At 44.0% G+C, this 26,576-nt stretch overlaps 1 protein-coding gene across 1 annotated transcript in view; it reads left to right on the plus strand.

Annotated features, from left to right (window-relative positions):
* Positions 1–26,576, plus strand: part of LOC114647653 (putative helicase MOV-10) — a 160,150-nt gene that overhangs the window by 15,233 nt on the left and 118,341 nt on the right. The window contains exon 4 of the mRNA XM_051924409.1: positions 9,319–9,494. Within this exon, the coding sequence (XP_051780369.1) occupies positions 9,319–9,494 (176 nt within the window). The remainder of the gene's footprint in view (positions 1–9,318; positions 9,495–26,576) is intronic.

Genomic DNA, 26,576 nt, shown 5'->3' on the forward strand with positions numbered 1-26,576 from the left:
ATAAAAGTTCTGTTTTTGAGGTGGCTGAGGCCGTGTGGAAGATCCCAGGGGGCAGCCTGGTGTTAAGGAGTCTGACAGCTTGGGGGTGAAAACTCTCCTGCTGCCTGGCAGATCTGGCTCTGATGTTGCAGTATCTTCTCTTGGATGGCAGAAGTGTGAAAAGTCCATGAGAGGGGTGTAAGGGGTCCTACTCAATGCTGCAGGCCTTGCGGACACTGCGTTTGTAAAATATGTCCTGTAGTGAAGGGAGAGGCACCCCAATAATGTTCTCTGCTGCCTTCACTATCTTTTGGATATGTTGCAGTTGCCGTACCAGACAGTGATGCCGCTGGTCAGAACACTCTCAATGGTGTCCCTGTAGAACATGGTGAGGATGGAAAGGGGAAAGACTCGCTCGCTTCAGCCTCCTCAGGAAGTGTAGTCAAGTCTTTACAGTCCTGGTGCTCCCTGTCTTGCTATATGGTTGCGAGACATGGTCGCTATCCAGTGACCTGAGATGAAGACTGGACTTCTTCATGTGTGTCTCTTCAGAGAGTCCTTGGGTACCGCTGGTTTGACTTTGTGTTGCTCATGGAGTCCCGAATGAGACACATGACCTGCATTGTGAGGGAGCGTCAGTTGCAGCACTACAGCCATGTGGTGCATTTCCCCGAGGGTGATCCAGCTCGTAAGATCCTCATTGTTGGGGACCTGAGTGGCTGGACCAGGCCAAGGGGTCGCCCACGTAACACCTGGCTGCGACAGATAGAGGGTCATTTCCGAACTTGACTTGAGTCTGCACCTCTTCCCCATACACGATATAAAATGTAATGCAGCACCACTACCACACCCCAGTACACCCCTCCTACTTTGCACATAAATTCAGATATTTACTATAAATAATTAACGTTACACCACCACACCACACCCCACTGTACTTCCCCTACTTTTTCAAACTCTTACTTGAAATGGTCCCAGTGACTTTGCCCCTCTGACGCTCTCGCTGCTCTTACTTTTCAACTACAGTTTTGTAATAATCAGCAGTTAATAACCAGTTCACCCCCTCAGCGGGACGGCCAGTCCCCCCCAAATCATTTAAGGTCTGCACGTCTCTAATCCGATTCTAATAAGTAAACTTTACCAGCACCTTAAACGGGAGCGGCACGCGGGTGGGCTCCGAGTTTTTTTCCTTTGTCCTTCTCGTCCTAAGAATTGGCAGCTCTGCTTGATTTTATTAGAAACCCCTCAGCCCACGTGTGGTTTAATCGGTGACGTTTCACAGTCGGAGTTTCGGAGTCTGCACGGAATTCAACACTCGGCGCTCGGACAGGAGAAGAATTTCTTCTTTTTTTTTTTTTTTTTCTTCAAGAGAATGGAATTTGGACCTCGCACTGACTTCTGTGCAACCGCCGATCGTGAAACGTTAGACATGGCAGGCGGTGACTGAGGTGCAATGAACACCTGCCGATCCACGGACGACCCTCACTGCGGTTTGTCTCGCTGTCGCTGTAAGGCGCAGAAAAACGCAGATGGCAGTTTGACTTGGTGAAGGTGACAGCCAGGAGGACTTGGCAGGGCCACATTACTATTCAACACCGACTTCTACGGGCAAAACCTGCCCAGAAAACAAACTTGCACATCTGCTGACAAAATAATAATATTAATAATATTCATGCCCATGTTTTTAACGAGGGCGTATGGAGCCTGAATGTGTGATCAGGAAAGTTGGTATGCATTAGAACACTGTGTGTGTGTGTGTGTGTGTGTGTGTGTGTGTGTGTGTGTGTATCGTGTCTACTAGTCTTATGGTGCCTTTCACATCTGTCCGTTATATAGTGCCCTTCACATCTGTCTGTCAGTTACATAGTGCCTTTCACGGCTATGTACAGTATATCTGTTATATAGTGCCTTTAACATAACCCCTCTATCTACATCTGTCAGTTACATAGTGCCTTTCACATATATATATTTGTTTATCAGTTATATAGTGCTTTACACATCTTTTTACCAGTTATATAGTGCCCTTCACATCTATCAGCTATATAGTGCCTTTCACGTATATTTTTAAAAAGTTAGTGCCTTTCATGGCTATCTACAAATTTATTTGTTTATATAGTACCTTTCACATTTATTTATCAGTAATATTGTGCCCTTCACATCTGTTTATCAGTTTTATAGTGCCTTTCACGGCTATCTACTGTATATCTATATGTATATAATGTGTAATTGTGAATTTTCCCTTGGGATTAATAAAGTATCTATCTATCTGTTATATAGTTCCTTTCACATACATCCCTCTATCTATATCTGTCAGTTATATAGTGCCTTTCACATCTATCTGTTATATAGTTCGTTTCACGTATATCTATTTACCAGTTATACAGTGACCTTCACATCTGTCTGTCAGTTATATAGTGCCTTTAACATAATCCCTCTATCTATATCTGTCAGTTACATAGTGCCTTTCACACACACACACACACACACACACACATATATATATATATATATATATATATATATATATATATAATATATATATATATTATATAATATATATATATAATATATATATATACTGTATATATATAATAATATATTTGTTTACCAGTTATATAGTGCCCTTCACATCTGTCCGTTATATAGTGCCTTTCACGTATATTTCTTTACAAGTTGTATAGTGCCCTTCACATCTATCAGCTCTATAGTGCCTTTCACGGCTATCTACAAGTTTATCTGTTATATAGTGCCTGTCACATTTATATATGTATATATATATGTATATGTTTACCAGTTATATAGTGCCCTTCACATCTGTCCATTATATAGTGCCTTTCACGTATATTTCTTTACAAGTTGTATAGTGCCCTTCACATCTATCAGCTCTATAGTGCCTTTCACGGCTATCTACAAGTTTATCTGTTATATAGTGCCTGTTATGTATCTGTAATATAGTGCCTGTCACATTAATCTCTCTGTCATTTATATGGTGCCTTTCACGTTTATTTATGTATCAGTACTATAGTGCCCTTCACATCTGTTTATCAGTTTTATAGTGCCTTTCACGTCTGTCTCTCTAGCTAGATATAATAATAATAATAATAATAATAATAATTCATTACATTTATATAGCGCTCTTCTCAGTACTCAAATATGAATGGCATTCATTATCTTTCCATCTGTTCATGTTTGACGTAATGTTCACGTTCGCTCTGAACACCACGAAACTGGACCCTCGGTGGAAGTGACAGACTACTTGGTTACACTTTTTTTCTTTATGATATTTCCAAACGTTCCAAACAGTGGATCATTTCTAAAACCAGTAAGGATTTTTTCCAAGTCAGAATGAATGCAGCGTTCTTCATTTCTACTTCAGACTTAAATAAAAAATCGACAACTTAAAACATTAATTTTAAAAGTGGTGTTTTCACTTGTCAAGTCCTTAAAAGGTAGCTGAATATAAACTATGATCGTGTAAAATGATCGATTTTTCTTGAGTGTAAAAGTGAACCGAGGTCCCTGGTGCACGGATGCGCGTGTCACGTTTTCGGTCATTTCCCTGCCCCAGTCCTCCTAACAGACGGACGGACCGGTAAGCCGCTCAGAGACGCGTTTCAAGCCGAGCGCACAGCCTTACCGACCGCGAAAGGGCCGACAAGAGCGCACGAAAATAAAGCAATCCAGACGTGAAGGAAAAGGGAAAACCCATCGCAGTCCTCGCACCGGTTATCCCGTCGTGCACGTGCCCTGCAAGCGGCGATGCGTACGCATCACAATGTCTGTGATGAGCCGTTAGAAAACTCCGATAAAAGAAGAAGTGAGACACCACCGCACGGCAGGTACGCACGATCGCCTTTCCTTCTTTTCTTGACGGTGTGCAGTTATTGATTATAACATCGATGATGCATTTTAAATTTATTTATCAAGAATTCTCTCGGACGTTCACGCACGCTCTGATCTCCACCTCTGCCGACTATCATATTGTAGTCCAGCGCCGCAGAAACACAGGAGTCGAGTCCGATGGGATTTAAGCGGCAGTGCAGACCCCCCCAAATCACAAAGCCACCTCACCCCCCCAGTGCCCCGTTTCTCGCCACTCTGCTATCTGCCTCGGATTTCCAGTCATTCTTGCCGACTGCCCCTTGGACTTGACTCCAGAGCGGGGGGAACCCGCATAGATGACAGCTGGCCGGTCCCGTGTCCGATTATCGCGGTGTCTCCAACTATAAAAGCCTCGGCCTGCGAGACACAGACACATAAACAGGTGCAGAGAGACAAAGACAAAGTGAGCTTTTATAAAGTCAAGCAAGAGAAATGCGCGTCAATTGGCGTTTGAGTTTGGTGGTCCTAACATGTCCTCTGTATGTTAAGTGAACTTCTGAGTTCCGTTTAGAGAGCATGAACTGTAACGGAGTCGCATTACGACCCTGAATGACAGAAGAATCGGAGGCCATCCTAATAGGTGACTGTCACCCTCTGCCATTATTTCTTAAATGGCGCCCAAGTGTGCGCATATTCACAGTGACAAATGCATAGAACCACACACACCATCCACACACACCTTTACTGTAATAAGGTTAATCTTCTCTTTGGTAGACTGTGGGCCATCTTAACATATGGGCACAGTGGGCACTGACCGGGGCCTTCAGGAGCATAGGTGCCCACAGTGTTTCTGATGCCTTATGTATGTTTCTATTTTGCTGTCAAACCAGGACGCCCAGTGCACTACTTTGCCTGGGGGGCCTATGATGCTGTTAAGATGGCCCAGGGTAGACCGTCATAGCCAGTGACATCCAGTTTGTCATGTCTCGTGAGTCTATATCAGTGGCTATCAGGTTTTGGCTTACAGTAGAGCCACACACTCTTGGGTAATGGCTACCCTGGAAGGAGGATGAGGACACGCATTCCAGCTGATGGTGCATCACAAACATTAATACTGCTTTCATGAATCCTGTACTAAAAATGCATATAACAGAGACGTGTGCATTGCATTTGTCATTCCAACTGATGCCGCATCACAAGGCTGCAAAGTCACAAATGAATTCCAACTACTGCGGCAACAGCAAGCAGGTCCTTTCAAGAACAGCAATGGAAAGAGCAAGAACTCCATTAGCACTTGGTGCGGGCAAAACACGGATGATGCAATGCTGCAATGTTCATAACTAGCTGTGGTACACGTCTAAGACGGGCTGAAATCTCAGCATTAGCGTTTGCAGTTTGGAATGAATTTTATAATGCCTGTAGTAATGAAATGCATTGTATTTGTCATTCCAACACATGGCAAATCTTTTTGTAGTAATGTGTTTTTTTACATTACTACAAATGTTTGTATAGCACCATCTGTTGGAATAAAAAGTGCAATGACTATGTCTCTGGTATATGCCATTTGGTGTGGAATTTGTAGTAGCAATATTAATGTTTGTGATGCACCATCTGTTGGAACGACAAATGCAATGCGTTTTGTAACTACAAATGTTTGTATAGCACCATCTGTTGGAATGAAAAGTGCAATGCATTTTGTAACTACAAATGTTTGTATAGTACCATCTGTTGGAATGAAAAGTGCAATGACTAGGTCTCTGGTATATGCCATTTGGTGTGGAATTTGTAGTAGCAATATTAATGTTTGTGATGCACCATCTGTTGGAATGACAAATGCAATGCATTTTGTAACTACAAATGTTTGTATAGCACCATCTGTTGGAATGAAAAGTGCAATGACTAGGTCTCTAGTATATGCAATTTGGTATGAAATTTGTAGTAGCAATATTAATTTTTGTGATGCACCATCTGTTGGAATGACAAATGCAATGCATTTTGTAACTACAAATGTTTGCATAGCACCATCTGTTGGAATAAAAAGTGCAATGACTATGTCTCTGGTATATGCCATTTGGTGTGGAATTTGTAATAGTAATATTAATGTTTGTGATGCACCATCTGTTGGAACGACAAATGCAATGCGTTTTGTAACTACAAATGTTTGCATAGCACCATCTGTTGGAATGAAAAGTGCAATGCATTTTGTAAGTACAAATGTTTGTATAGTACCATCTGTTGGAATGAAAAGTGCAATGACTAGGTCTCTGGTATATGCCATTTGGTGTGGAATTTGTAGTAGCAATATTAATGTTTGTGATGCACCATCTGTTGGAATGACAAATGCAATGCATTTTGTAACTACAAATGTTTGTATAGCACCATCTGTTGGAATGAAAAGTGCAATGACTAGGTCTCTAGTATATGCAATTTGGTATGAAATTTGTAGTAGCAATATTAATTTTTGTGATGCACCATCTGTTGGAATGACAAATGCAATGCATTTTGTAACTACAAATGTTTGTATAGTACCATCTGTTGAAATGAAAAGTGCAATGACTATGTGTCTAGTATATGCCATTTGGTGTGAAATTTATAGTAGCAATATTAATGTTTGTGATGCACCATCTGTTGGAATGACAAATGGAATGCATAGGTCTCTGTTGTATGCCATTTGATATGAGATTTGTAAAAACAGTATTCAGTGTTAGTGATGTGCCATCTATTGGAATGTTTTTTGTAATACATGTAGTAATAAAACAGATTGCATTTGTCATTCCAACGATGGTGCATCACAAACATTTGTAGTAATAAAATGCATTACTGCTAATGTTTGTGATGCGCCATCTGTTGGAATGATAAATGCACATGTGTGGTATATGCCATTTAATATTGGCTTTGTGAAAGCAGTAATAATGTTTGTGATGCACAATCTGTTGGAATGACAGACACACAGGCACTTCTTGTTTTATTAAGGTGGATAAATAAATTTGGCATATTTGCTCATCAATCTACACTCAGTATTCCATAATGTTGAAGTGAAAACAGGTTTTCAGAAAGGTGTGCAACCTCCTCCTTCTTTGGGTCCCGGTGTCCCACATGCACCCTGTGACTCTGTGTATTTAGGGTACTCATTTCATGTTGGGAAAGGTTGGTCTGATTTGAGTGTTTCCAGCCGTCCTGCACAGGATGGTTTTCTGGAAATGGGTTATTTAACAGTATTTTAGCATTAACGTACGTATGTTTGGGGACTTTTTCATGATTTTGAATTTGTTTGCTGTTCTTCAAATTGGACCCCAGTCACCCACCTTGAATCCCATTGTATTAGAAGGTTTATCTCAGTTCTTCATGAAAAGAATGGATTAATAATTTTATTAGACATTTGACAAATAACACCGACTGAGTAAGCTATACTTGACTTGCACTTCTATTCAGATGGTATTTGGCCACTTTGCCCCCTGTCTCCCTCTGTCACGGATTGGATTTCTGTCCGCCCCATTGCCTCATTCTCAGCCTGGTTCCTTGAGAGTACCTGCTGCCCTGGCACCCCTTACAGAGGTGGCAGCCACCCTGGTAACTCCTGCCTACCTAAACTGGCAAGTAGACGGGCTTTTCATTTCTTCTTCTCTCTTCTTTTCACGTTAGGTGGGCGCTGTTTGGTACTTTTGCTATGCCAGTGTGACATTCTGACATCATTTTTGCCAGCCCAGTTCTGACTTTTATGCCGGTGCCGCCTGAGCCGTGGTCTCTCTTTCTCTTTTCCCTTTTTTTTTTTTTATCAGTGTGCCAGTGCTTCTATCTATCTATCTATCTATCTATCTATCTATCTATCTATCTATCTATCTATCTATCTATCTATCTATCTATCTATCTATCTATCTATCTATCTATCTATCTATCTATCTATCTATCTATCTATCTATCTATCTAGTCGCATCTTTCCAGGAAGTCCTTGTTCTTGTCACAGACAGAGCTGTGCTGGGGGAGACCCGATATCCACCAGTGCCCCCCCCCCCTCCATTTCTGGCCTGTGAATACCGGTAGTTAATGCATGTGTAGCGGTCTGTCCTGGCACCTCTGCCCACATTACCAACCCGTATTTGGACAACCACAAACACTCAACCGTTAACACTAACTGTGTATCCACACCTGTTTGGACCTCCAAGGGGTCCTCCACTGCCACTCTTCAATTTAATCCATGTATGTCACCACTCTTTGTAACCTCTGGGGGGGGGACCCACCACTCTTTGTAACCTCTGGGGGGGACCCCCCCACTCCATTTCTTCACACACATCTTGGAGTCCCAGTGTTTCTTCTCTCCCACTTCTCACTTTGAAAGCTCTGCCTGTCTCTCGATAATCAGCAATGTGCAGCTTTTTATCCTCCCACCTGTCCATATTTTTAGGCTGAAAACCTTTTATCAGATTTTATGGGCACAGGAAGCCAGACTGGTGAGTCTTGGAGTGGAAGAGGGCCAAGATTTGTACCCCATCTCCTATATGGTTGAGGCAGCTTGGCCAAGCATTGCACCACCAAGACCCCCGTGATAATTTAAAAATATGTCCGACCCAGTAACCATGCAAAGGGTTAAGGTTCTGTCTTCACAGATTTAAAGTCGCCAATGAACCGGTGCCAAGCCTGGATGAAGACCACCATAGTCCCCTGAGTTGGTCAGTCAGTCACTTACTTTCTAACCCACTTAGTCCTGAACTGGGCTATGAGGGTCTGCTGGAGCCTCTCCCAGCTAGCATAGGGTGCAAGGCAGGAGACAAACCCTGCACAGGGTGCCCGTCCTTCACAGGGCAGTGCCCTGGGTGACATAATGCATAGAGCTCCTTAACATAGTCGAATACACTGTGCCCTAACCCCCCCTAAAAATATTTGGGACACAGACCCATTTTTCCTTGATTAACCCCCCCCCCCCCCCAGCCCCCAGGTCCACAGTTCAAAATTACAAATCGAACATCTCAGACGTGACTGACGTGCACATTGCTGACTTGCTACATTTAAGGGGGTTTACTTACATTTTGGTCCCACCATGAAGAAATGACCAGCCTTGTTGTACGTGATCACCCCCCCCCCACCCCAATTTTTATAAATAATCCTTGGAAAAAGCATGATGATTGCTGGCTTTGGCACTTATTAGGGGGTTTAGCCCCCCCTCCACCCCACATCTTCAATGAGTATCAGGAGGGGGGGGTCCGGGGGTCCCTCTTGGAGTTTTCAGGGGGACAGAATAGGAATAGACTGGTGAATATCCAGGGGGTAGAAGGACGGGTGTGGGGGGGGTCCTCCTCTCATTAGTCAGGGGCTAGCCCCATGCTAATGATGCCCCCTGGGGAAAGTTTCCCCTTTTCCGGAGTTTACCTGTGAAATTTGAAAACCCCATTGAGGGACCCCCCCTTGAATATTTTTTTTTTGAGTTCGTTTTGTAATCTCCATAACATGATGCATTTTAAATTTAATTTAGTTTATCAAGTATTCTCTCGGACGTTCACGCACGCTTTCTTTGTTTTTCAGTTTACCACTTATTTTGGAGACCAGTGGAGGAGACCACGTGCCAAGATGCCAGACACCGCAACAGGAAATGGACCGAGCCTTGCCTCGACCGTGCCCATCCAGAGCATTCCGATCACCGCAGGCATGGGGAAGCGGAGGAGAGCGCAGGCCATCGTGCAGCAGCTGAAGAGGGACAGGTGAGCCGATGGCCGCTTAAAATGAATGGACGAAAAGGGGCGGACGTGTCACTTGTCCATGGCGCTATATACAGTCTAAGTAAAAAGTAGGTGAACCCTTTGGAATGATCTGGATTACTGCATGAATTGGTCCTAAATGGTGATCTGATCTTCATCTAAGTCACAGGTCCAGCCAATGACACACACTTTCATGTCTTTATTTTACAAACGCATTCAACGTTCACGGGCGGCATGGTGGCGCAGTGGGTAGCGCTGCTGCCTCGCAGTTGGGTGATCTGGGGACCTGGGTTCGCTTCCCAGGTCCTCCCTGCGTGGAGTTTGCATGTTCTCCCCGTGTCTGCGTGGGTTTCCTCCGGGCGCTCCGGTTTCCTCCCACAGTCCAAAGACATGCAGGTTATGTGGACTGGCGATTCTAAATTGGCCCTAGTGTGTGCTTGGTGTGTGGGTGTGTGTCCTGCAGTGGGTTGGCACCCTGCCCGGGATTGGTTCCTGCCTTGTGCCCTGTGTTGGCTGGGATTGGCTCCAGCAGACCCCCGTGACCCTGTGTTCGGATTCAGTGGGTTGGAAAATGGATGGATGGATGGATTCAACGTTCACTGTGGTAGTGGAAAAAGTAAGTGAACCTCGGGATTTAATAACTGGCTGACCCTCCTTTGGCAGCAATGAGACCTCCACATCGTGCGGTGGGGGAATTGGAGCCCATTCTTCCCTGCAGAACTGCCTTAGCTCTTCCATATTGTTTGGTTGTCTTCTGTGTTTGGCTCTCTCTCTCTCCAAGTCATTCAATAGGATTCAGATCTGGGCTCTGACTGGGCCACTCCAAAAGGCAGAGTTTGTTCTTCTGACGCCATTGTGCTGTGGATTTGCTGCGATGTTTGGGGTCATTGTCCTGTTGCATCAGCCAGCCTCTTCTGAGCTCAAGTTGACGGACAGACATCTTCACATTATCATGAGATATTGGTTGATAAACTTGGGAATTCATTTTCCCCTCAAGCGGTCCAGGCCCTGATGCAGCAAAGCAGGCCCAAATCATGATGTTCCATCCACCATACTTTACTGTAGGGATGATGTTTTGATGTTGATATGCAGTGCGCTTTTAAAGCCAAATGAAGTTCTGCTTGTTCCTCCCAAATAGTTCAATTTTGGTTTCATCACGCCACAAAACATTTTCAGGCGTTCAGCAGTGTTCAGCAGTGGCTTCCTTCTTTGTGTCCTGCCATGGACTCCTTTCTTGTTCAATGTTTTGCGTATAGTTGACTCCTGAACAGAGATGTTAGCCAGTTCTGATGACTTCTTCAAGTCCTTTACTGTCACTCTTGGGTTCTTCTTTACCTCATTGCTGACTTTGCGTTGTGCTCTTGGGGTCATCTTGGCAGGGCGCCCACTTCTAGGCAGGGTAGCCAAAATACCACATGGTCTCCATTTATAGACAACTTGCATAACAGTAGACTGATGAAGATCTCAAATCTTTCCAACCTTCTGTAGATGAACAATTCTCAATCGTAGCTCTTCAGACAGCTCTTTTGCGTGAGGCGTGATTCCCATCTGGATATGCTTCTTGTCAACAGCTCAGACTCAAACTTTATAGTGTTTGTGATCAATCAAAGTCATTCTGGGCCACCACACCTCTGAACTGGTTTCATTAAATGGACTCCAGGTGTGCGAAATTCGGACTGCAACAAGCTTTTTAAAAAGTCATTAGGTTAGGGTTCACTTAGGGTTTCACAGTTTGAATGATTTACAGTTGTGCTTGAAAGTCTGTGAACCCTTTAGAGTTTTCTGTATTTCTGCACAAATTTGACCTAAAACATCATCAGATTTTCACTCAAGTCCTAAAAGTAGATAAAGAGAAACCAAAATGAGACAAAAATATTCTACTTGGTCATTTATTTATTGTGTAAAATGATCGAATATCACATATGTGTGAGTGGCAGAAGTATGTGACCCTTTGCTTTCAGTATCTGCTGTGACCCCCTTTGCAGTAATAACTGTAACTAAACGTTTCCGGCGACTGTTGATCAGTCCTGAATTTTCGCCCATTCCTCCGTACAGAACAGCTTCAACTCTGGGATGTTGGTGGGTTTCCTCACATTAACTGCTCACTTCAGGTCCTTCCAGAACATTTCGATTGGATTAAGGTCAGGACTTTGACTTGGCCATTCCAGAACATTCACTTTATTCTTCTTTAACCATTCATTGGTGGAACGACTTGTGTGCTTAGGGTCGTCGTCTTGCTGCATGACCCACCTTCTCTTGAGATTCAGTTCATGGACAGATGTCCTGACATTTTCCTTTAGAATTCTCTGATATAATTCAGAATTCATTGTTCCATCAATGAAAGCAAGCCGTCCTGGCCCAGATGCAGCAAAACAGGCCCAAACCATGATACCACCACCACCATGTGTCACAGATGGGATAAGGTTCTTACACTGGAATGCAGTGTTTTCCTTTCTCCAAACATAACGCTTTTCATGTAAACCAAAAAGTTTTATTTTGGTCTCATCCATCCACAAAATATTCTTCCAATAGCCTTCTGGTGTGTCCACGTGATCTTTAGCAAACTGCAGACGAGCAGCAATGTTTTTTTTTGGAGAGCAGTGGCTTTCTCCTTGCCACCCTGCCATGCACACCATTGCTGTTGAGTGTTCTCCTGATGGTGGACTCATGAACATGAACATTGGCCAATGTGAGAGAGGCCTTCAGGTGCTTAGAAGTTACCCTGGGGTCCTTTGTGACCTCGCCGACTATTCCACGCCTTGCTCTTGGAGTGATCTTTGTTGGTCGACCACTCCTGGGGAGGGTAACAATGGTCTTGAATTTCCTCCATTTGTACAAAATCTGTCTGACTGTGGATTGGTGGAGTCCAAACTCTTTACAGATGGTTTTGTAACCTTTTCCAGCCTGATGAGCATCAGCAACTCTTTTTGTGAGGTCCTCAGAAATCTCCTTTGTTCGTGCCATGATACACTTCCACAAACGTGTGTTGTGAAGAGCAGACTTTGATAGATCAAAACTCAGGGTGTCCACTCACACCTGACTGTCATCCCATTGATTGAAAACACCGGACTCGAGTGTCACCTTCAAACTAACTGATAATCCGAGAGGTTCACATACTTCTGCCACTCACAAATATGTGATATTCGATCATTTTACACAATAAATAAATGACCAAGTAGAATATTTTTGTCTCATTTTGGTTTCTCTTTATCTACTTTTAGGACTTGAGTGAAAATCTGATGATGTTTTAGGTCATATTTATGCAGAAATACAGAAAACTCTAAAGGGTTCACAAACTTTGAAGCACAACTGTATTCAGTATGGTCAAAGATTCTCTGAAAATCTGTGTGTCTTTAGTTATAGGAGACAGTGTGTGTTCAATATTGGGGCTGACATGAAGATACGACCATGTTGTATATGGGAATTAGTCATAAATAGAGAGAATTCCTAGGGGTTCACATACTTTTTACTTTGACTGTAGCCGTACTGTAAGGTCGAGCTTTAATGATTGTGTTAAATTATATGTGAGTCACCCAATATGCCATTTGTTACCTACAATCGTCTTTTTCTGTTTCTTGATTCTTCCGGAGAGAGACTGCTGTGGCCATAGTCACTAAGGTGGGTGTCGTGCTTCACTCCGCATGTCTTACCTGGGTGTGGTTCAAAGTGGCACTTCTTGTTTGTGTTACTTTATGCCATTTATGTGTCGTGATGATTATTTTGTTTGTTATGCCCATTTGTTTATAAGTGAATGTCTCTTATGTTCAGTGGGTGGCTCCCCAGGGGGCGGGGCCACCTGTCAATCACCTCCAGGAACAGCCCTCCGTCCTCTTGAAGGGAGGGGCCTCCCAAAGTTCCAGGTGGTTCATTGAAGTCTTCTGGCGAGTTGTTCAGTGGGTGGCTCCCCAGGGGGGCGGGGCCACCTGTCAATCACCTCCAGGAACAGCCCTCCGTTCTCTTGAAGGGAGGGGCCTCCCAAAGTTCCAGGCGGTTCATTGAAGTTTTCTGGTGAGTTGTTCAGTAGGGGGCTCCCCAGGGGGGCGGGGCCACCTGTCAATCGCCTCCAGGAACAGCCCTCCGTCCTCTAGAAGGGAGGGGCCTCCCGAAGTTCCTGGTGGTTCATTGAAGTCTTTTGGCGAGTTGTTCAGTAGGGGGCTCCCCAGGGGGGTGGGGCCACCTGTCAATCACCTCCAGGAACAGCCCTCCGTCCTCTTGAAGGGAGGGGCCTCCCGAAGTTCCTGGCGGTTCATTGAAGTCTTTTGGCAAGTTGTTCAGTAGGGGGCTCCCCAGGGGGGCGGGGCCACCTGTCAATCACCTCCAGGAACAGCCCTCCGTCCTCTAGAAGGGAGGGGCCTCCCGAAGTTCCTGGTGGTTCATTGAAGTCTTTTGGCGAGTTGTTCAGTAGGGGGCTCCCCAGGGGGGCGGGGCCACCTGTCAATCACCTCCAGGAACAGCCCTCCGTCCTCTTGAAGGGAGGGGCCTCCCGAAGTTCCTGGCGGTTCATTGAAGTCTTTTGGCAAGTTGTTCAGTAGGGGGCTCCCCAGGGGGGCGGGGCCACCTGTCAATCACCTCCAGGAACAGCCCTCCGTCCTCTTGAAGGGAGGGGCCTCCCGAAGTTCCTGGCGGTTCATTGAAGTCTTCTGGCGAGTTACTGTGCCGTTGCTTTGCTTTGTGTTTCTTGAATTTTCCACCCTCTGCCTTTTTGGATTCTGTTTTGGAACTTCACTACTTTGATGTTTTGGAGCCTCTGCTCCATCTTGACGTTTGATATTTTTGAAATACGATTTTTGGGATTCCGCATTGGGGCTTTGTTTGCTGTGTCTGCCTTTCCTTTTCTCCTTTTCGTGCCTCTTCAAGGTGTTGTCCTTGCACAGCCATTTTTTGTTAAAATTAAACTTATTTTGTATCAATGTTTCGTCTTGGTCCTTTGGGTTTTTAGTTGAGGTTTTTTGATGGTGTGCCCCCCCCCCCATTGGAAGTGTTTTTTTTTTTTTTGGCAGCTGTGTATTCAGAACTGAAGCGTTTCAAGACCGTGGGGAGCCCCACACTAGACAGGAAACATGTGACCTTCATGCCAGCTCGTTTATCTCATTTTGAGTCAAGTAACCCCCCCGACCCCCCCATAACCAGTTGTAACCAGTCACATTATTTGAGACAGATACCCCCCCCCCACCCATAACCCTAATCTCAACTCTATTGTAACCACTCACATTATTTGAGACGGGTAACGGCCCCCCTAATCTTAGCCACACACATTAAGTCCGATTACCCCCCCCCACCCCCCCCCCAACCCCAGTTGTACCCAAAGTGTTAACAAGGCGCATCACGCAAGCACTCTGGGGTTTTAAGTTTCTTTTCTGTCTTTGATGCATCTTTAGGATTGTAACTGCCATAATTGTCATAGTAGTTGGCAAAGTGGGCATCGTCCTAACACGATACACCAAAATGTTTTCACGTGACATCTGGTCCTTATTTATTTATTTCTTTCTTTACTAGACATCTTTATGTAAATACTTAATCATTGGCAGACGTATGCACAATTAATAGCATGTGTGGAAGAAAATGAGTGACAATTCGGTGTTGTCACTTTAGTGACTTGAGGCAGCAGGACAATGACGTGATGTGACGAGTGGTTGGTGGCGTTGGGAATATTTTAATGAAATAATCGTGCCCTAGAATGTGAGGGCTCAGAATGGGGCATGGGTGGGTGTGCGCGCGCTCTGCTCTGGGGACGGTTGGCGTGCCTGGCTGATCTGATCGTGCAGATGAGAGCGTCAGTCAGTCCGGTGTGTGGTTTGTGGCCCGGAGGGCGCGGCGTCTCACACCTGCGCCTAAGCCGGTCAATGAAAGGAGCCTACACGGCAGAGATGGGGGAGAATAAGAAAAAGAATGGAGACAGAGAGGAAAAAGAAGGAAAAAAGGCAATTTGGAAGTTTTCGAGTCGGGCTGTATGGAGGAGGAGAGGCAGGCGGTCAGAGCCCCGTGGAGGAACGAGACGAGCGATTTGACGTTCCCTGGCTGAGGAGTTGCAGGGGGAATGATGGAAATCTACCTGGGGATCCAGAAGGTGCTTGTGTGTGAGGAAGACGGGATGGCAGTCATGGATACAGCAGGAGGTGGATGGGACCGCAGATGCTGATGTCTCCACCGACTGTGAGACCAGTGAGGGGTGAGCCAGGGAGACCATGATGGATGGATGGATGGAAAGGTAAAACAGGGGGAGAGGGAGGACGGGTGCCATGACAGAGTGATGGAGGGTCTCGAGTCTATAAAGATTTAATGATGGGAAGCCTGACTTTGTTTTACCTTCAGTTTTTAAACTATTTATTGCAGCAGTTATCCATTATGGCATTTGAGCCTTCACCTTGAGCACTGGATTGCTTATTTGCTGAATGTTTGGATTTCATTTATTTATTTATTTGAGGGAGAAAAAAGCACAATATTGTTTGGATGTATTTTATGGAGCCATTTTGGAATAAAAGCACCTGCTCCTTATACACCCATCCATTGCTGACTCTGTGTGTGTGTGTGTGTGTGTGTCCTCACTTGCCAAGGCCCATCCCTTGGTTACGTTATCAGGCGATTCGGGTTTAAAAGGCTCCCAATATGGCTTCTGGGAGTGTGGGACCATCCTGCTTCATAACACGTGTAATAAAAAGCGGACCACAAGCATAAAGGTTTGGGGTTCTTCAGGCCCCGTATACTGTAAAGCATAAGTTCGTCAGTGTTTTCAAACTATGTACAACAGACAAAACAAAAATGGCTGGGCAGACTGGAAGTGATGTAAAGTGATGTTGGGAAAGCCGTGGTGATAGATGGGTAGATGACGTCATCAGGGAGGGGACCAGAAGGTAAGAAAGGGTGGATGCAGTAGTCCTCCGGGAACAGTTATGGCCGCCGTTGTCCCCTGGCACGACTTGTCGGGTCCTTAAGCCGCTCCACATGTGCTTGTGCGTGACACACGTGAACAGAAAATGTTATTTCACATTTCAATAATTACGTCAGTCCCCTCACATTCTTGTGTCCATCCATCAATCCATCCGTCCATCCAAAATGCAAAACAATTAAGGTTTACGTTGGCGATTTAGGTGGCAGGAGAATGAAATGAACAGAAACCTCTTATTTCATTGCACATTTCACTGATGTGGCCGTCCGTCCCACCCTGATGTCTGTCTGCGCATCCGTCCAGCCATCCATGGTGGTTCTGAACCTGTAGCGGAGCAGGGATTGTGGGATTTCCACAAGATGGTCTCTGTAATGTCCGCTCCGTGGCCTTTCATTATTTTTACATTGGTGCATTCAAGTCTTCTCGGTGACCTTACAAGTTTCGAGTTGTCCATAAATATAAAAGGTTTATGCCCCCTAGACATTCCCCTTATGTCATACGTGACTTTCTTACTAGCTGAAGCATATTTGAAACAATCAACGATAGACAGAAGCAGCAGAGTCTTTTACAATTTGACATGCGATATTCGTTAATCAGCCAAATGTTGAATTAGCTTTTTTTCTATTTTCCCAATTCCACACCTGGATGTACCACAAGACAATGGATGGTCTGTGACCCCAGTTATGTACTATCGTGAATTGTTTACCAACACGATTAAACAAAATGCTAGCTTGTTACTTCAAAATATTCATCGTTTTTAACCTTTGACCTTTAGCAAAGGCCCAGTTAGAGATCCGCAGATTTCGGCCCATCTCCCTGCAAATAATGGCACATTTGCAAACCTGGCAAGAATGAACTCTGTATGGATAAACCGTAAAACAGTGGTTTGTAAGTTGTGCTCATCCATCCATCTATTATCCAACCCGCTATATCCTAACACAGGATGACGGGGGGGGGGGGGGGGGGGGGGGGTCTGCTGGAGCCAATCCCAGCCAGTGCAGGGTGCAAGGCAGGAACAAATCCTGGGCGGGATGCAAGCCCACCACAGGGCACACACACACACTAGGGACAATTTAGGATCGCCAATGCACCTAACGTGCATGTCTTTGGACTGTGGGAGGAAACCCACGCAGACACAGGGAGAACATGCAGACTCCACGCAGGGAGCACCCGGGACACGAGCCCAGACGGGTCTCCTAACTGCAAGGCAGCAGCGCTACCCACTGCGCCACCATGCTGCCCAAGTTGTAAACAGAAAAATGAATAAAGTGGAATTAATGTAATAAAATTCCACACATGTGTAAACTCTTCCATATAGGACTAAACATCTTTCGTCATGCATCAATGGCATGGATTGTCGCTGGCAGTGAAATGCCGATCATTTTGCAAATGTATTTTGCCTCAGCCTAACCCAATCTCTCATATATAAATATATATATATATATATATATATATATATATATATATATATATATATAATATTTCTCTTCTGGATCGTCCTGCTTCCACTTCAAAACCAGTCCCGCCCACAAGCAGCTGACATGACATTTCTCGATTCCTATTCGTCCTCTTCCATGTCATGCACTATACTGGCCTGCTGAGCGTAATCCATCCAACAAGTACTCGAGGTGCTGACACAACAGTAAAGTAGCTTTACCACCTTTGCGGGAGCCACCTGTGTCTTTACAACAGCTTCTTACACAGCAAACATCAGAAGCTAAAAATTATCGTGAACACATTCGAGAATACAACTCTTCTCTAGCGTTTGCTTCCATTGGTGCACAGATAACTCAACCTCCTGGCCACGGACCATACTGTTTAAAAATGCACAGGCAAATTTATCACCAAATCTCTCCACTATACGCTAACACTTCTGCCTCTCCAGGATATGGACAGTTGTATGTTTTTGACACAGCGCAAGCTACTGAATTACGCTAACAAAATAAAGCAAACTCTGCATGCGCGAAAATGTACTTCTCCAGCTGGATTCCATGCTCAGAACCATTAACCCCTTCGCTAAATCATACAAACACATGCATGAAATCGCTCAGTCCAATCCAACAGCATCTGTACAAATGGTTTTCAAGGAAAACCCTGGGCAGGATTTACGACGGTACAATGCCCCGGTATCCTTCAATAAGGGCGCGTAAATAAAGGCGAGCTTCAAAAGGCCGACATCAATTGGGCGCAGCAAATAAAGGCAAACGCAACAAAATTATTACAGAAAATTTATTAGATAAAGGCAATGATTGAACGTAGATTATGTGCAATGCCACGTAGATATTCGAGATGCGGTCTATTAGCATAATCAAGGACAATTGATTTAATTCGCTCCGAAGTGTCTCTGTAGGTCTTCCTTGGCCTTGGAAAAGTTGCTCGTTGTTTGATGTCCACTATTGCTTTCCTTGTTTCGATCTTCGCCACATCTGGAACATGGTTGTGCGTAGATGGTCTCTTGACGAATAATCCATTTTTGGTATGACAGCGAGACGAACATTTTCCAATCGGTGCATTTCCAGATGTGTTTCCCGTTGATAGTTTTCTCCTTTCTGAATGTGTAGCCTTCGACTACGAGTAGATCTGCACCTTTGTTGCTCTTCACATATTCCAGAGCCATTTGAACTAAATTATCTACGAACACCTTTATTTGCCGCGCCCAATTGAGGTCGCCTTTTTGTGCGCGCCTTAATTGAATAGAGCCCAATGCCCCGACATGTCACACCGATGTTGCAGTGATTTTCGTCGGAGAAGATGGCGAACTGCCTGCCGAAAGGGACATTTGCATCTATCCCATAGGCAACTCCTGTAAACAGATTTCCACGCTCAATATGAATTGCGATCTTATGGTTTACACACTTTTATTCCCTTACGGAGACATTGGCTGGCACAAAGATTTACAACATGTTCCCGATAAAAGAACCGCCCAGCGAATAAGGCTTACTCAATGGCAATTTTATGCGTACAGATTAGCAATGAGGAAAACATTTAGTATTTTGCACTTCAGTGGCAAACTATTCCAACTGTACGTCATAGATTCGTATGTTAAAACAGAGGGCGTGCGTCTCAACTATCTCAGATTACATCAACAAGATCTGCGCATGGAACAATACAAAGGACTATCAGACGAACTGCAAGCAAACGCTGAAAATAACAAGGTACGTGTAGGCAAAATGATCAAATTACCGTCCACATTTCCAGGAAGTCCAAGATACATGCAACAAAACTATCAGGATGCCATGGCCATAGTACGTAAATTCGGAAAGCCTGATTTATTTATCACTTTGACATGTAATCCTGCTTGGCCGGAAATTCTACATGCACACTGCGTCTTTCAAGAGGAATGAGAATTCCTTTCTCATCGTTTTCCGTTCCTATTCTTACACCGCCATATACTACGGTGGGCATCAGCTAATATCTTATTAATCCATTGTTTGTGTCATTATCCTTTTGTCCTTTCCAAATGATTATCTTAATTGTAATTTCAGCAAATTAGAAAAGAAAATTAAGAAGAAAGGCTAAGGGCTCGTTTATACTTCACGCTCAGAAAGCATACGTGCACTCGTCATTGCTGCCATGCGTTCCCAGCATTCATTTAATGCATCCTCAGAAATTAACATGACGCGTGCGCGAGTTGCAGTTCCAGCAAAAAGTCGGAGGGGTGGAGGTGGCGGTGATAAAAGTCAGAATGTGACGTCAGAGTCTCTGTTTGCTATCCACATGTGACAGAAAGCCGCTTTGAGGATCCTACGAGATCGGTGTGCGCGTTTCGATGTTTGATGAATGGTTCGATGTAGTGAAGCAAAATGCCGACATGCAGATGTATTCATGGTGCTTTTATATTCAAGCGTTGCATATACCCGATCATAATGACACGATACGTTTTAAAAGACTCGCATACCATCTTTTGTGCCGTCTTTTTTTTGCAACTTCACAACAGCATCAGAATGTATGGCGGCGTTTTTGAGCCACAGAGAAAACAAATTAAGGACACGGTGAAAAGGTGTATTTTGTGATTTAAGTGGAAATTTCAGCTTTAATCTCAAAATGTCCACTTTAATCTCGCAGTTTACTTTATCGCTAAAGTAGACCGTCGCAAATGTCATCCTAAAACCGACCCAGTTATTAATTGCTACCTGCTTCTGGGGCTTCATCCGGAACTGACAGCAGCGACAGGCAGTGATTGCCACACAGAACACATCACATTTATGATATTCCAGCTCTCTGCACAATTAGAATCCTTAGATTTCCATCCATCCATCCATTTTCCAACCCGCTGAATCCGAACACAGGGTCACGGGGGTCTGCTGGAGCCAATCCCAGCCAACACAGGGCACAAGGCAGGGAACCAATCCTGGGCAGGGTGCCAACCCACCGCAATCCTTAGATTTATACTTAATGCATTTCATCATGAAAGTGATATCAACATATGTATGTTACATTGAAGTCATTAACTTTATTTAAATAATGAATACTGTTAATAACTACACGTATGGGGGTGGCACGGTCTGTCGTGCAGGGAGTCATGTCGTTGGTATTCCCTGCCTGGAGTTTGCATGTTGTCCTGGTGGGTTTCCACATTGGGCTCCGGTGTCCTTCCAAAGACATGAAGGTTTGGGGATTTGGTGACACTAAAATGACTCCTCTGTGTGTGTGTGTGTGTGTGTGTGTGTGTGAGTGTGTGTGTGTGTGTGTGTGTGTGTGTGTGTGTGTGTGAGATTATATTCACCTTGTGATGACTTGATGCCCCATCTAGGGATTGTTTCTGCCTCGTGCCCAGTGCTAGCTGGAATGGGCGCATCCCTGGATTGATGGATTTAATCATCCATCCATCCATCCATTTTCCAACCCGCTGAATCCGAACACAGGGTCATGGGGTTCTGCTGGAGCCAATCACAGTCAACACAGGGCAGAAGGCAAGAACCAATCCTGGGCAGGATGCCAACCCACCGCAGGTTTTAATCATTAAACGTCCTTTTCAGAGATATTGTGGCAAGGTGTCCTCTGAATTTAATGGATGTTTCAGGCAAATAACAACACAGCGAAGCCGAACGTTTTCTCACGTGATGATCTCGCACACTGCCACCTGGTGGAATCTTCTAGATTTACGTAAAGTATGTGCGCAAGTATAAACGGTACAATGCTGGCGTAGCAGTAGAGTCCACAGGCGCACATGTCAAGTGATGTATAAACTTGTCCTAAGATGGAGTCAAATAAGACATGAAACCAAACAGGGAGGGAGGCTCAAGACTGAGAAATGTCTCGAGAGACTAAACATGGAGGCAAAAGAGGGCAGCGCCAAGAGCCCAGGGACCAACTTTGTAGGAGGTGTGTGAAGAAATTGAGACAAAAGAGGGAAAGAGAAGGATATTTAGAAGAGCGAAGACTAGGAACAAGGCTTAATAAATAAAGCAGATGAAAAATGAGCAAGCTGTGGCCTGATCGATGGATCAAAAGTAAATGGAAGAGGTGCTGTGACAAGGTGTGGAATGAAGACAATCCAAGGGTGGTGTTTTTGGTTGGAGTTCCCAAATGAAGGACAAGTACCTAGTAAAAAAAAAAAAAAAAATGGAAAGGACTGGATGAAATACCAGCAGGAGTGTGGAAAGGGTTTAGTGGGAGAGAAAGTGGGTGTGTTGTGGGATCGAGTGCAGAAGATCTATGAACGGGAGAAAAGGAATGGAGGAACAGTGTATAAGGAGAGGGGCAATATTCAGGATTGTGAAAACTGTAGAGGGATAAAGATGATGTCACACACAATGAAAATTTTGGGAAAGGCTTCAAAAGAAAAGGCTTAGGGATAGAGACCACCGTAGGGGAGGAGCAGTTTGGTTTTAGGTCAGGGAGAGGAGCAACCGATGAAGTCGTCGCATTGAGAAACTCCTAGAGAAGCAGAAAGGATTGCATAAGGTGGTCATTGATTTGGAGAAGGGGCCATGTGAAGAGGTCTGGGGGTGCACGAGAGAGAAAGGAGGACCAGAGAAGTGTGTGAGGGGGGTCTGTATCGAAGGAGTGACACTTCCTAGGAGTGACATTTTATTGGACCACACCCAACTGAAAGTACGCTCGCCAAAAAAATCGTTGTCGCCTCACCTACCACTTGGAGGATGGTTGGATGGATGGTTGTCACTCCTTTCAAATTTATATCTGAGGTTTCACACCTTTGTTATGTCACTCCTATGACATGTCACTCCTTTGAATAGGTCCGGCGTGAGGATTGTCCAGGATATGTCTGAGGGAGTGAGGACTCGGGTTAAAAGCAGTGTTGGGGTAATAGACAAGGCCCCAGTTTGAGGAGGTCTGCACCAGAGGTCTTCTTGAAGTCCTGTCTTCTTTGATGGATGTGTTGTCTTGTGGGATAAAAGACCAACAGTGCAGACTTTTTGTTGGCAACTTTGTGTGGTGTAGAGTTGTGTAGCAGTTTCAAGCACCACGAAAATCATAACGAATCGTTCCGAATCGCCGGACAGTTTATATCCAATCTCAAATACTTTGGGACCTGTGTGGAGCGTCCTTTGTTCTGTTGCAGTGAGTGACATCATCGACACATTGTCCTGGTGCATGATGGGATTGTTATTGAGGCAACTGATGTCATGATGCTCTCAAAATGGAAGTCCGTGTTACCAAAACAAGACGGCATTGAAAGTAAAGTAACGTTTTAAAATGAACAACTATTAAATGGAGGGTCCAAACAAAATCTGATGTCAACAATGCATTCGATGTAAAGATCTGTTTTTGTACTTAAGAAAACTCCAGAAGAAATTTATAAAAAAGAGTTAATTTCAATTTGTCAGAGTTGTATTTTACTGTTTTGTTTTCTTAATCAAATATATTAGTAAGAAAATGTATGTTAGTAAATGTTGTAAGAAAGCTGCTCACAGTCATAAAGAGTTGGGGCACCCGCAGGTAAAAACTCCGATTTAAGTGTAAAACAAAATGCGAGTTATAAACACGTTTTAAAAAAAATAAAGAAACGTCTTCACAGATACGAGTCTCAAGTGTGACTGATTCAAGATGGCGGAACTTCTGGTACTAAGGGCGTTCAGCAGTAAGAGGCAGGTCCTGGTGGACGGGCACAGGAAGTGATGTCAGGGGTGGTCAATCTGTCAATCTTTTGGTCTGCAGAGGGAAGAAGAAACGAGGTGTTAGTAAACAGCGCCATCCTGTGTTCTGGTGAGAAATGACCATCACCTGAGCCTTTCTGCTGTCCTCCGTGCGCCCGCGCGTGACAATGTAAATGTATATTAGTAAGAAAATGTAAGTGTGGTGTAATATTCACAGAACTTTCTAGTCCCTTCATCAGAGATTTAGTCATTACAATTTTTATTACATACTAGTTGATTACCCAGTGGCTTCGCTCACTGAGTACAAGGGAAAAAAAATAAAATGTAGTCTATAAGTTATTAAACAGTAAAACATTAACATTTAAGAAGCAAAGTACATTGAGCACTACTGGAGTGGTTTGGGGTAAACTACATTTTAAAGGCGCTATAACACAACAGGTAAGTAGTACTAACAGTAGCTATAATGTATTTGGATCATCTCTCGGTAGTAGATCCCTTGTGAAAGGCGCTACACGACCGATGTGGTATAGAAATTACATTTTCTATGTGATCGTCTAAATTTCTGCCTGACAACCTTGCACTACGTGCCTGTGATTTACTTCTTAAAATACTTCATCACAAAAGGAACCTTGAATGTCGTGGGGTTTTAGTGACCCGAACTCATCTTAAGGGACAGTAAGTAGTCATGCTGGCCAATTTACAAACAGAGTCCTGCTTCGATGGCGCCGATTACACTCATTCGCAAAGATTTCCACTCTCCCAGGAGCCGACGGGGGACTTGAAGTGTCACAAACAGTGCGAGAAGAGAGGACGCTGCCTGAAACTGCGAAGCTCTCGACCCAGCGGAGCAGCCCGACATTCCGCACCTCCCAGCATCCACTTTGCTTTCACGTACATTGTTTACAGCTCGCCGCAGTTAAAAAGTAGAAAGACGCAAAGCTGTTTTCCTCATCTCTTCTACTATCAAGTACTACCAACTAAAAAAAAGTCGTACGTAATTTCCATATTGCGTGGTCATACGTAATTTCCATATCGCGTGGTCATACGTAATTTCCATATCGCGTGGTCATACGTAATTTCCATATCGTGTGGTCATGCGTAATTTCCATATCGCGTGGTCATACGTAATTTCCATATCGCGTGGTCATACGTAATTTCCAAATCGCGTGGTCATACGTAATTTCCATATCGCGTGGTCATACGTAATTTCCATATCGTGTGGTCATATGTAATTTCCAAATCGCGTGGTAATACGTAATTTCCAAATCGCGTGGTCATACGTAATTTCCAAATCGCGTGGTCATACGTAATTTCCATATCGCGTGGTCATATGTAATTTCCATATCGCGTGGTTGTACGTAATTTCCATATCGTGTGGTCATGCGTAATTTCCAAATCGCATGGTCATACGTAATTTCCAAATCGCATGGTCGTACATAATTTCCAAATCGCGTGGTCATACGGAATTTCCAAATCGCGTGGTCATACGTAATTTCCATTTCAAGTGCGAAAAGAATTTTATATATATATAGATTTCTGTGACATTGATTCATATGGAAGAATGACAGTGGAAGTAGAAAGTAATTACAAGTATTAAAGTACATAAAATATGTTTTTAATAGCATTTGATGATATCTTGTTGTTGAAAAGGAGCCCTTCGTGGCTCAGTAGCATCCATGGACATCAGACTTGAACTTGAGTGATGAAAATTTTGCGCTGGGTGATGTGCTGCTGTTGGTTGTGCAGGGTCTGTGGCTAATTGGAGTTCAGATTTATTAAACAAGAAACTTTACGAAAACATACCTGACGGAAATTCCAAAGGCATGTAACTTATGAATTCTGATCTTTCAATTCATGTGGTTAAATTAGATAAGTTCTTTAGCTGGATATTAAGAGGGAGTAGGCACTGATACACGTGTTGCTACACCCATCACATGATGAACCACCACAGCATCCCAAATTACGACCGGATTTCAGCCGTGCAACTGGTGACACCTCAGCACTACACTCGTTCAAATGAATTGGAAGAGTGTGATGGCTTTTTTTTTAAAACAGTGGTTGGAGTGCCAATCCTGCCACCAACTCCCAAGTTATCCCAGCAAGTTGGAAGACCTATCTGCTGGCGGGATGCAGATTAACGTCATCCCCAGGACAGAGCAGGCGTGGATTAATGCAGCCTGCAGCCTAGGGGCCCCACGTGTGCAGGGGCCTGGGATTGGCCACACTATTCTTAATTATTTTTTTAATTTACTAAAAGAAAAACGCCTCCGTGACGCAAATTGGTCAATAATAAATGTTTTAAATTTAAACCGCTGATTGGGTAGATGTGACCCGGTTCAAGTTCATTTTGTTTTGAGTTCATACCACACCACTGTGTTATTCTGGGTAACTGGACAGCATATCGGCGAAATGGCAGAAAGAAAATATGATAGTGGAGTACAAAAATGAAAAGCCGAACGAATGAAAGAACAGTGTAGCCAAGAACTGCGAAAGAAAATCCTTAAATTGACCGGATATTTCAAGGCTGTCAAATGTCCATCCAGTCAGCAACAAAATGCTAATCCACAGGACAGAAGCTTTGAAAGGCTTTTCAGACACTAGACGGTCAGCACACACACTGGCAATAAAAGCACTACAGCAGAATTCAAGAGTCATTAGAACAGTCAGCTGATGACCCGAACCAAATCCTTACTGCCCGGGATGAAGCCAGGATACCCTACGCCAGTGGTTCTCAAACTGTGGGGCGAGCCCCCCTAGGGGGGCGCGAAATAAGCAAAAAGAAAACAAGAATCGAAAATATGAAAAATACATCTATTGAAACCAAAACAAAATTAACTTAAACTACATTCTGATACTAGAAAAATAAATATAGAGTTAGATAAATGTCGATAAAAGTTAAGTAGGTATAATAAAATATGCATCTATGATATATCATTAATTAAAAAAGAACAAATTGGTATTAGTGGGCTCCTTTCAAAAAAACGTTAGGGGGGGCGCAATTAAAACTGTTATGAAAACTCGGGTCACAAATACGTAAAGGTTGAGAAACGCTGTACTACGTGAAGAGAAAAACGAGAGATTTCGTTTTTGTGTAACTCGTGGCACCGCATACTGCAACGCTTTGATAAGACTAGCACC

Source organism: Erpetoichthys calabaricus, chromosome 3 (genome assembly GCF_900747795.2).
Source record: "Erpetoichthys calabaricus chromosome 3, fErpCal1.3, whole genome shotgun sequence".
In the NCBI taxonomy this organism is placed as follows: Eukaryota; Metazoa; Chordata; class Cladistia; order Polypteriformes; family Polypteridae; genus Erpetoichthys; species Erpetoichthys calabaricus.